Genomic DNA, 11,840 nt, shown 5'->3' with positions numbered 1-11,840 from the left:
TTTTCATTTTATTGACAATCCCAATATGGCGTCACCAAAGTGGGAGTGTGTCAGGTAAGCTAGCTCATTCAAATGCTCATTTTTAAGCCGTTAAAAATGTCATAGGGTGCCTCATACGGTATTAATTCACAAGCATAACCACCATGTTTACTATGTAGCCTTAAAAATAAACCAATTCAAGCTCAATATTTGTTAAAATTTGTGTGTTATGGTTACTCGTGTTGCTGTCCTGGAGGATTTTTTTCATTTTATTGACAATCCCAATATGGCGTGTGGTTTGTCAGGTAAGCTAGCTCATTCAAATGCTCATTACTAAGCCGTTAAAAATGTAGTAGGGTACCACATACGGTATTAAACTTAATCTGTTCTTACTATAGCTGAAATTATTCCATGTAGAACATGCTTGGAAAATATTTATAATTGTGAAATGGCTGTGGACAGCCTGTTAGCAAAACTGCTAATGCTAACAAATACGGTTTCAATTATTTTGACTGATTCTAAGCTGTTTCAGTTCGTAGTAGTCTCTTATCTCATCATCCTACTGGTCTGATGTGATTTAAACGTCTTTTTGTTCTCCTCCAAAAGCCACAATGAGCAGCAGTGTGGGTCTGTGTGTCTCCAGTTACACAATTGTGGAGCTTTGCAATGAGACTGTTGTGGGCATGTGTGGGTGTGTGCTAGTCAACATCACCACAATAAGGACCCGCTCAAAGTTGCCAACACAAAGGTTGCCTTTGATTGCCCAACAACACACAAAAGACAATTGTGAATTTACACAACAGAATTTAGAGGGTGGAACAGATGGTGTGTCATTTTGGAAGTGATGCCGATGCTGCCATGTTGGAAGTACAACACTTAAGTCACAAGAGCAGAACTTGTTTTGGTTCTTGAGCAAGGCAAGTCTGTGTTTCGGGCTCAAATTATAAAAAAAAAAAAAGTAATGCATATACACTAAAAAATCATGCTGTTTCGTGATGGAATACAGCCTATTAGTTGTAAAAATATCTACCCGAATGATACATATTTTTGCCTAAATGGCTAAATTAACTAAAATGTAAGTATAAAGTAGTTCTTGTAGCTTGTGTTTTCTTTTACGTGTTCACCATTTTTAAAATAAGCTCTTCCCAAGCTCTGCTTCTCTGTTTACAGGCAAGTTCAGGCAGAAGGTCGCCTGTCAACGCCATTTCACACGGGACTGTTTTTGTGAACATGAATGTGAAATATCCAGTAAACTGTTGCTGAAGCCAGAAGCAGAGCGCTCTCGACAGGAAAGGTGCATTAATGTGCCCTGAGCTCCACCACCAGGTACCAGCAGTGCCTCTGACAAAGTGTATCCGACATTGAGTGCTCCTCCTCAGGCAGGTGGAGTCCGAGGTAGCGGCCCAATGGCCCGGTTCTTCTCATCTCCACGGCGGTGCCTCTGACAAAGTGTGTGCGACAATGAGTGCTCCTCCTTGTGCACATGCTAGCGATCCCAGAAAGTTCAAAAGTTTCTCCAAATCTGACAGCCAATCAAATCTATGGTAGACTCTCTCCTTGTTGCATAATTTAATGCTGACTATGAGCAGTCTGGGAATGATCCAAACAAACAGTTGCAAAAGCTAACAGGTCTCGTCATTCTGACTCTGTGACATTCTTGATATGTCAAGCTGTGAACCTGTCATGCAAGAAAAGCCAGTCACATTATTGTTTATAGTGATTATAAAGCCACTAATGCAATGTTGCTGCTTGTATTGGATCATTTGAATGCCAGTCAATGCAAGCATAGTGTCAATGAAGCATGAATTAATTGAGCCTGTGTTTATTTTTCATGAAGTGAGCCATCTTGGTATTACTCACTATTCAGGTATTGTTTATCATGCAGTGTAGCCTGTACGTCTTTAGTACTATACAGTTGGGGTGATTTTGACTGAACAATGAAGAAATGTAAACAAATGTATGACAATATATTGTGATCGACTAAATTAATTTCTACTATGATACCTTACATTGCTCCATATATATACAAATAAAATAACAATATACAAATAAATATACAAACATGTACCAAAATATGTTATAAATATTTTATCCCATAATTAATTTATTTGAGGCCAAGCAGCAAAGAAAATGGATGCTGCCTCTGTCCACCATAGACAGGCAAAGGAGTCCAGACGTCATTGCAGCACCCCGGTAGGCACCAATGAAATTGTGATCGACTAAATTAATTCCTACTATGATACCTTACATTGCTCCTCACGAGGCTACACTCTTCTGCGTATTATGTATGCTAGCGGCCTTGCTGCACCCATTGAGACAGAGACTGTACAAGTGACAAAAGGTCTCACTCTGCTCTTGCCGTTGTTCTATAGAACAAATGCACGGAGGTGCTGAAAGCAATGCACAGAGTGAACTCTCGTCCTGTCTGTTTGGAAGCGAGAGAGGAGGAAAACAGACTACAAATTATTCTGTTCATATTAAAAAATTTTGTCTGCTTTGTCACGCAGTGTTGCCAACACCTGTATCGAAGTACTGCGGCGAGATTCAAAACTTTGGCACCACCCCTGATGTGAGTATTTATACCCTCATAATCCCTGTGGTGCTGGATGTAGTGTACAGTCTCTTACATATTTTCTGTTATTAAACAGTTGAAGCCGGGTTTGGATCCCAAAGCAGAAAATGACACGTGAGAGTGAAAATACATCCCAGCCAAAAAGGAAACAGGTGAGAGCTACACGAGGCAGCATCGAAACACGAATGAGCATGATCAGGGACAATCTGGCACCTGGCTTAAATGCAACAGGTGATGAGATTGCTCCGCCCCAGCAGGAACGGCGGTGTACTGCAACACATGGCAGACAGGCGGTAGCAGTGCGACAAACACTTGCATCTTTTCCCCCTCCTACTTTTAACATACATTGTAGAGACACCTTTCTCTTGTAGGGAGTAATACATTTGAAAAATCTTAGTTTTGCCATTAATAATATAAATAAACATGTTAATGCTCCTACTTCCCTCGCATTTTTAATACATTTTTAAAACTACCCTAAATTCTGGTGTACCCCCTAAACTGAGAGGACAAACATTTGTACATATACAAGCCTCAACAGACTATAAGATGCACTTGTCCAGGTCATAAAATGGCCTAATGTGGCATGCACCAGTCAGTGAGGACCAGGCAGCTCTTTATTTGACAAGAACCAATCACTCGAACTACGAAAAAACAAGCTTATCAACCCATTGGAAATTGCAGGTGGTCAATACTCAATATAACAGTCTGACTCATGGTGTCATCTTACAAAGAACACTAAACTCATCAAACAGCAACTTAACACTCAAAATCTATACCTAATAAATATACAAACATGTACCAAAATATGTTAAAATATTGTGGTTAGGGTAAATGCATGTGGTTAGCGCGCAGACCTCACAGCTAGGAGACCCGGGTTCAATTCCACCCTCGGCCATCTCTGCATGTTCTTCCCGTGCATGCGTGGGTTTCCTCCGGGTACTCCGGTTTCCTCCCACATTCCAAAAACATGCTAGGTTAATTGGCCACTCCAAATTGTCCATAGGTATGAATGTGAGTGTGAATGGTTGTTTGTCTATATGTGCCCTGTGATTGGCTGGCGACCAGTCCAGGGTGTACCCCGCCTCTCGCCCGAAGACAGCTGGGATAGGCTCCAGCACCCCCCATGACCCTTGTGAGGATAAGCGGTAGAAAATGCATGAATGAATTAATTTTATTTGAGGCCAAGCAGCAAAGAAAATGGATGCTGCCTCCGTCCACCAAAGCAGACAAAGGAGTCCAGCGGGAGGCTGATGTCATTGCAGCACCCCTCAGATGTAATGCATTATAGAAAAACTTTCAAATATTTGTTTTCATATTGGTACATGTTTGTATCATTATTAGGTATACATTGTGAGTGTTTTTATTGTGTTCTTTGCAAGATGACATCCCGAGTCAAACTGTCAATGTTGTCATACTGCTATACCACATAATGACCTCCTGCCATTTCCAGTGGGCTGACAAGCTCTTCATGAGTTCACCGATAGCTCGCGATTGGCTCCTGCCAAAGAAAGAGCTACTTCAAAAATCAACCCAACCAAACTGGTATTTTCTCGAAAGTCCCCAAAGCCGCCACGATGACTTTCAAAACACCAGGTTCAAATTTCTCAGCTAAGAAAAAACTGAAAAGGTGTCTGGAGGGGCTTAAAAGTACAGGCTCTTAGGCGGCAGTGCTGTGAAACCTGCAGAGCAAGTGTTCTTGCGGCAATTCCCAATGTCAGTCTTTTTGCTACTCAGTCAGTTTGATCAAACACAGTAAACTTTACAAAGGACACAATTTGGATATGTTTAATTTTCTAAAAATGCTAATCCAATGTACTGCTGAGATTTTTTTTCTTCTTGTTTTGAGTAATTGAATAATGGGTTAGGCCCTACAATCTAGACCTAGGCCTAGATGGACCAAATCAATATGAAGCAAAAAAAAAACAACACTTTTGTTTCTGTAGACCAGGCGTTCCTGGGCCACAAATGGTCCCTGGGCCACACTTTGTACACTCCTGGTCTAAGTTGTGGATCCCATCCTGATGCCAATGCCTGGAAATAAAAGCTAAAGTGTTGCCATAAGCTCTCATATTCATCTTTTGATGTCAAACCCAAATGTTTTCAGTGTAAAGTACAAATAAAGCAATTGACCTCACTGTTACAATACTTTTCGGACATGTTATACTTTGCACACTTTTTTTTTTTTTTACCTATCATATTACTTGTTTTGTAACTGGCATTCATTTTTGAACGCAACGGAAGAAGTTCATTGTACAAGGAAATTTGACAATATCTTATCTTATGAGTTTATCACCCATATTAAAAATACAAGAGCTGGCTTCTTCCTTCCTGTTGCCCTTTTTTTGACCTGTATTTCAGACATTCCTCCCTTAAGACCATGTTAGCGTCTGCCATACATGGCACAGTAAACGTAGCATAAGTGTTGCATTCAAAGGGCTTTGAGAACCGGGCATTGGTAACCTATTTTTCAAACAATGTTTCGAACGAGGCCGCACGGTGGCCACACAGTTGGAGACCCGAGTTCGATTCCACCCTCGGCCATCTCTTTGCAGAGTTTGCATGCAAAATCCGGTTTCCTCCCACATTCCAAAAACATGCTAGGTTAATTAGCCACTCCATTTGTCCATAGGTATGAATGTGAGTGTGAATGGTTGTTTGTCTATATGTGCCCTGTGATTGGCTGGCCACCAGTCCAGCTGGGGTAGGCTCCAGCACCCCCACGTGACCCTTGTGAGGATAAGCGGTAGAAAATGAATGAATGAGTATATGACATACGTATACTAACGGATTGAGAAACAATGCACCCACATCAGCGATTTGACCAACCACAGCAGAGTGGGCGTGCCTGGAGGCGGGCCATGGGTGGAATATATTAAAACTGACCGTTCTCACAGGAAGCACAACGTCCGAGGAAATACACCTGGAATAGGTGCAGATTCTGGAAGATCTAGGAAGTTTTCTGTGCTGGTTATCATGTATAGCTGCTCTATAGGAGTCCACAACCGAAATAGTCTGAGACTTTGTCGTGTGTCGATGACCTGTTAAGTGACAACTATAAATGAAGGACTTGGTTACGTGTGTGTATTAGTCATTATTTTGAATGCCACCGGTTATAATTGTTAAAAGGAAGTAAAGGTTTACAGCTTGAGCCAAAACTTGTGTTTGATCTTTCCCGTGTACTAATTATTATTATGTCAATATGGAATTGTATATGGCTAAATGATTAATCTTTAATCTGGGGGGGGGGGGGGGGGGACTTGCTCACACCGAGAAACAATACTCAAGGAAGTAGAGTGGAAAATGTTGCGTGTGTGTGTGTGCGTGTGTGTGTGTGTGAGAGAGAGAGAACCTTACCATATTTCAAGCAGCATGTTTCCCATAGTTCAGCATACGGGTTTGGCAGCCTTTTAACAAGCTGAAAGCTTCTACCTTGAGATGCGTTCACTGCCAGACACAGAAGGCGCAACATCAGCAGGGGAGGGATGAAATGTGAACTACGGTAAGAAAATTACATTTTTGATATATTTATTTATGTCGTGAAAACCAGTAAGTACCATATCACGGATTGTGTGGGTATGACCTATTTCCTGAACACATCTTTTCCATATTACACCGTGACAATGATGACATAATTGGGGTTGTGTTGAATTTGAGTGTATTGTTGGTTCACATGGATCTTACATTCTGTAATTTAGTTACATAATATATTTTTCCCATTTTCATTTTATGGATATTGGAAATTCCACCTGGCGGAAACGGGAGGGTCGATGGGTATGCATCGGATTTCCCCAGTGCCGGTCCCTCGTCAGGATTGCATCTGAAACACTAAGCCAAATAAGTGACTCGCTAACTTACATTATTCATTGTACAGCATTAACATCTAATTCATAACTTTTATATTCATATTTCAGAGTATAAAGTGCATACATACAGTATATGAATGTTATTTATTCATTCATTCATTTTGTACGGCTTTTCCTCACAAGGGTCGCAGGTATGCTGGAGCCTATCCCAGCTGTCTTTGGGGGGAGAGGCAGTGTACACCCTGGACTGGTGGCCAGCCAATCACAGGGCACATATAGACAAACAACCATTCACACTCACATTCATACCTATGGACAATTAGGGAATGTGGGAGGAAACCCACGCACGCTCGAAGAGAACATCTCAAACAGTGGCCTTGGGCGTTTATTTACCACAGAATGCCCGGCATGTATTTTAGGGAGGCGTATATTTGTACGCATGATGATGTCAGGGCGAAGCTGATGTGTATTGCGGAGTGTCATGGCCTTAGCCTTTCTTGCATCTGAGTTTAAACGTGCTGTACTGCTTTAAGACCACGCGGACGCGTACAGTTGACAACGGTTTTGGGGGGTGACTTTGTTTTTGTTTTTCTACTACCATTCTGCTCGAGTACTGACATTTTTCTACTTGTTATACACCAGGCGTAGTATGTCAGCTAAGAAAACGACACCGTCGACAGCATGTTTGCTGGCTAATCAGTGAGCGGTTAACTGGTGCATTAGAATATATTTGGTGTTTGGGCGAGGAGTGACTCACTTGGCTAACTTGCTACATCTTATTCTTCTCAAGCAATGATCCATGACTGTGTCTCTAAAATGACAGACAAGGTGTTGCTAGAGTTGAACAGCATTATCTGCTTGAATACTTTTAAACAGTGGGGGGGGGGGGTGTTGTAACCTTCTCTGCTGAGGAACACATAGTGAAAAATGAAAGTATGCCAGGGACCACTTTGATATTTTTGGAAAACATATGCAAAGAAAAAAAAAGAATCTCAGCTTTGTGATAAATAAAATGTATTATTATATAGGTGAAAAGGTCTGTTCATACTCATAAGAACTTACTGCATAACAATTAACCCCTTGTAGCATCGTATTGCATAAGATACTTAGGTTCAAAAGTGAGGACTACTGTACATAAGTTGGGAAAAATGTGGAGGACCAAGACAAACAGAAGGCGACAGTGTGAAACCAAAGTACACGCAGTACATGTCTTTGTACAAGGGTTCAAATGATGAATGTATTTATGGTATTTTACAGTAGTCATGACCCCCAAACTAACAAGTCTGTTTGCTGTTTCTGCAGATCTATAGTCTGGTGACGTCACTTCCATTGTGCTGGAGTTCATGGCCGCACTACAGACACTATGCAGACGCTTTTCTGGATGTTGAAAAATATTTTAAAGACAAGTTAAAGGTGTGTACATTGGAAAAGAGGACATATGTACATACAATACAGATAGTAATGCATATATTTTTACAAGTAGATACACAGAATATTGTCTTCTATATAAAAATGGAACCTACCAAAAGATTTGTTCATTCTTTAGTAAATCAGTGGTAGAACATAGGTGACTTTCAGGTAAATATCAGTTCCCCACTAAAGCATAACTTTCACTTTGATACACAGTTGATACACGTTTTCATCGTTGGAGCTAAGAAAGCCTGTTTTACGATCTTCTAAATAGGCCCTTTAACATTATTAGAGCCCTGTAGACATGAAATAACACCCCTATAGTCACCTAAACACTCCTATTACCTAATATTGTAGACATAATAATAGAAAATAAGACAATATAGACTTTCTGTACAGTACTTTTTGTACTGTACTCTTTAGTAAATCAGTGGTAGACCATTGGTGACTTTCAGGTAAATATCAGTTCCCCACTAAAGCATAACTTTCACTTTGATACACAGTTGATACACGTTTTCATAGTTGGAGCTTAGAAAGCCTGTTTTACGATCATCTAAATAGGCCCTTTAACATTATTAGAGCCCTGTAGACATGAAATAACACCCCTATAGTTACCTAAACACTCCTATTACCTAATATTGTAGACATAATAATAAAAAATAAGACAATATAGACTTTCTGTACAGTACTTTTTGCGGTGGTTATTGTCTTCATGAGTGTAACATTACAGTTTAGAATACTACAAACCAAGGTTTATTTTGGTTTGCATACAAATCTTGTTGCTAACATGCAGCAGCTAGTCTTATATAACATAAACATTACAAATGCAAATGATGTCTGAATATGTCGGTTATTTTTATGTTCTGCTAGTCTACCATTGTGGACTTCACAAAAAGCTTCTATAATATACTTATAAAGAGAATAGAGACATTATTTTCATACATTGTTGTCATTGTCAACATTGCTGTGAATGCGTTGAATAAGCATTGCTGACGGGACTCATTTGACCCCAGCGAAGCTGCTTTTGGTAATACAGATAACAGATAATGGACTAATATAGGAAGCAGCTCCTTGAGACGGTACATGATGAATTCTTTGTCTCTTTGTGATTGATATTTACTGTAGGAATGGCAATATCGAAGAATGGCCTGATCATCACTCTCCTTCTGGCGACACTAGGTATCCTGAAAACAGGGAACATCACCAAAGTAGGCTCGCTGTGCTTTTTCACGCCATGTACAAATGGACACGTGTCATTTATGTGTCTTTTTTTTATTTCTTAAATACTCAGGTCCGTTCAGAAGAAGAACACGTCAAGAGGGTGAAAAGGGCTGGTGAGTTGGATGGGGAAAAAAAAGTTACATACTTTGTACATACAATGTTAGTTATTTGTAGGCTGCATGGTGGTTGAGTGGTTGGATGAGTGGCTCACACAGCTAGGAGACCCAAGTTCGATTCTGAGCATTCAAGCATCTCTGTACGGAGTTTGCATTTTCTCCCCGTGCATGCGTGGGTTTTCTCCGGTTTCCTCCCACATTCCAAAAACATGCTAGGTTAGTCTTTGTCTATATGTGCCCTGTGATTGGCTGGCCACCAGTCCAGGGTGTACCTCGCCTCTCGCCTGAAGACAGCTGGGATAGGCTCCAGCACCCCTGCGACACAGTAGAAAATGATTTAATGAATATCAATCATTATTATTTTTATCAACGTTAGTTTTTTCTTTGTACACTTTGCAGTTTTTATGGTTTAATTTTCTTTCTACAATATGTTGAGGTCCGCAAATGGGCCCCAGAACGCAAATAACGCCGATCAACTGTACCATCAAAACCACAATACATGGTCTACACCCGGGGGTTTGCAAAATATTTCATATTTACCAATGCTCATTTACATTGTTTTTAAATGTCATCTTTTTTAACGGGGACCTATTAATCTTATTCCACTTTTCTGACCAATAAGGGCTCTATTTTTGTAGACCGAGGTGTGAGGCTCCCACATTTCAATTTTCATGAGCAGCGCAGTGCGGCGCACCTCGGCGCACCCACGCCTCCGTCCCTCCCAGGAACAAAGAGCAAAGAGGGAAGAGAGACGGCTTGACAGAGTTTAACACAATCTTAACCAATCAAATAATTGCCAGCTGGACTGGAGGGATTATGATGGTATCGGTAGAAGGATGCTGGACGTGGAGTTGCCAGGGAGGAGAAGAAGGCAGGACAAAAAGATGAAGTCTCTAGGTGTAGTTAGAGAGGACAAACAGATGAATATGCTATATGCAGACTTCTTGAGCTTATTTTCCACATCTATGTTCGTGCAGACATGGTCTCAGATGCATCTCAGGCATCTGGCTTGTTAACATTCTTAGACGTCATGCACTTGTAAAGAGACGCTGCTGGAAAACGACAAATAACGAAGCACTTTGATGTTATTTCACGTTTCACCATGACCTTTGAATGTGAGGTCAAGTGTCTTTGCATTCCGATTTCGGTTACCAATGGCAGGCGTTTCAATATGACCAATGAACGCAAACTCATTGTAGCCATGCGGTAGGGCTCTGAATGCAGCCATGACCAAGCCCCTCCCCCTCAAAAACGCTACTGTCCAATCCTACGATTATGCTGCGTTCAAGACAACTCGGGGAAAGATGTATGTTTTGTGTGCTGTGCTTGTGTAGAATTGGATGCACTTCAGGGTGGTATCTGGTACCCTTTTAGTAAGTGTGTGTGTGTGTGTGGGGGGGGGGGGGGGGTGTCATGTTCATAATTATATTTGAGTAGTTTTTGGTTCAGACCGATTGTGATTGTGAAGAAAAATGTTTGCTCTTTCATCGCTGATTTATCTTTCACAATTGCACCGTGGATAAAAATTATATATATATTTTTTTTTTTTGAGGGGGGGTGTGCATTACTGTTGGTAATATTAACAGTTGTTTATTGGTTCCAGAGCTGACCATGACTGTAAAGTAGGATTCCTTATTTAAAAATGTAATATATTTTTTTACATTTACAATCATGCTTTTTGGACATGATTAGAGCCCTCTAGACATGAAGTAATACCCCTATAGTGACCTTTACACCCCTATTACCCAATATTGTAGACATAATAAAAGAAAATAAGACTCACACATGTTAGCATTGGGAGAGTTCCTTTTTTTTTTTAAACTTCCTGTTGTGGACAGTACTTCCTGCAGTGGCTATTTTCTCATCAATGTAACATTACTGACACCTTACCAGTGTAGAATTCCACATATTGCAACATGTCTTTGAATGCATGTGATTGGACTTTTACAGTAAGTACAGTAAGACTTTTTTAAGTAGATTGTAGTGCTGTAAAAACTTAAAAATGTGTGTACTATTGTTTGTGTATTGCATTAGCTGACATTTGGTTTCTCCCCATACAGCGCAGCTTGAATTCTATGAGTATGACGTCTCCATAGAGCTGAATGTGACCAGTCTCCAGGCAGTAGACTTACTTCGCAGCCTGCTGGCCAACAACAGCTTAGTGATTGCTGTGACTCCCTCTGCGGAGGTGACGAGCATTTCCATCACCACAGGTAGGCACTCAACTGGAATCATGTTTTGGAACGTCTGTCACTGAGAATCATGGTGCCTTAAGCCTTAAATGGGTTTTTTTCCACCCTTTGTATTGAGTCGTGGTCCCCTATAGAGCAGCTACACACAATAACCCGCACAGAAAGGTTCCTAGATCATCCAGAATCTGCACCTATTCCAACTGAATTTCTGTTTTAATTTATTCCATCCAAGGCCCGCTCATAGGATAATAACAGAGCAACTACTGCATTATGTGTAAAAGGTGCCGCAAGGCATGCTGGGAGCCCCTGGCCCAAGGCAAAGTTTGTGTACATTGTGTACTGCCGTCATATCCTGTCCATATATATATATAATTGATTTGGAACAAAACAGACAGCATTAACAACATTAATCAGCTAATAAATAATGATCCAATCCATAATGATAATACAGGAAAAAAACAAAACCTATTTTGCATCCCAAATATTCACAGTCTGCAATGTTGCAGACTCGTTTGGCATCGCTTCCACTTGACGCCATCAGTGCATA

General features: G+C 40.7%; 1 protein-coding gene across 5 annotated transcripts in view; it reads left to right on the top strand.

Annotated features, from left to right (window-relative positions):
* Positions 1 to 19: 19 nt before the first annotated feature.
* Positions 20 to 11,840, top strand: part of LOC131140210 (uncharacterized) — a 34,753-nt gene continuing 22,932 nt past the window's right edge. For 3 of the 5 annotated variants that reach the window (XM_058090445.1, XM_058090453.1, XM_058090428.1), the window contains exons 1-5: positions 5,921 to 6,050; positions 7,657 to 7,767; positions 8,890 to 8,972; positions 9,056 to 9,098; positions 11,162 to 11,314. In XM_058090445.1, the coding sequence (XP_057946428.1) occupies positions 8,892 to 8,972; positions 9,056 to 9,098; positions 11,162 to 11,314 (277 nt within the window). In that variant the 5' untranslated portion in view covers positions 5,921 to 6,050; positions 7,657 to 7,767; positions 8,890 to 8,891. Of the gene's footprint in view, positions 55 to 1,149; positions 1,306 to 2,486; positions 2,549 to 2,627; positions 2,704 to 5,919; positions 6,051 to 7,656; positions 7,768 to 8,889; positions 8,973 to 9,055; positions 9,099 to 11,161; positions 11,315 to 11,840 lie in introns of those variants that run through there. The other 2 variants (XM_058090436.1, XM_058090460.1) reach the window with 2 other exon arrangements.

This window comes from Doryrhamphus excisus, chromosome 1, assembly GCF_030265055.1.
Source record: "Doryrhamphus excisus isolate RoL2022-K1 chromosome 1, RoL_Dexc_1.0, whole genome shotgun sequence".
In the NCBI taxonomy this organism is placed as follows: Eukaryota; Metazoa; Chordata; class Actinopteri; order Syngnathiformes; family Syngnathidae; genus Doryrhamphus; species Doryrhamphus excisus.
The sequence above is the reverse complement of the archived record's forward strand: the minus strand, read 5'-3'. Positions and strand labels throughout refer to the sequence as shown.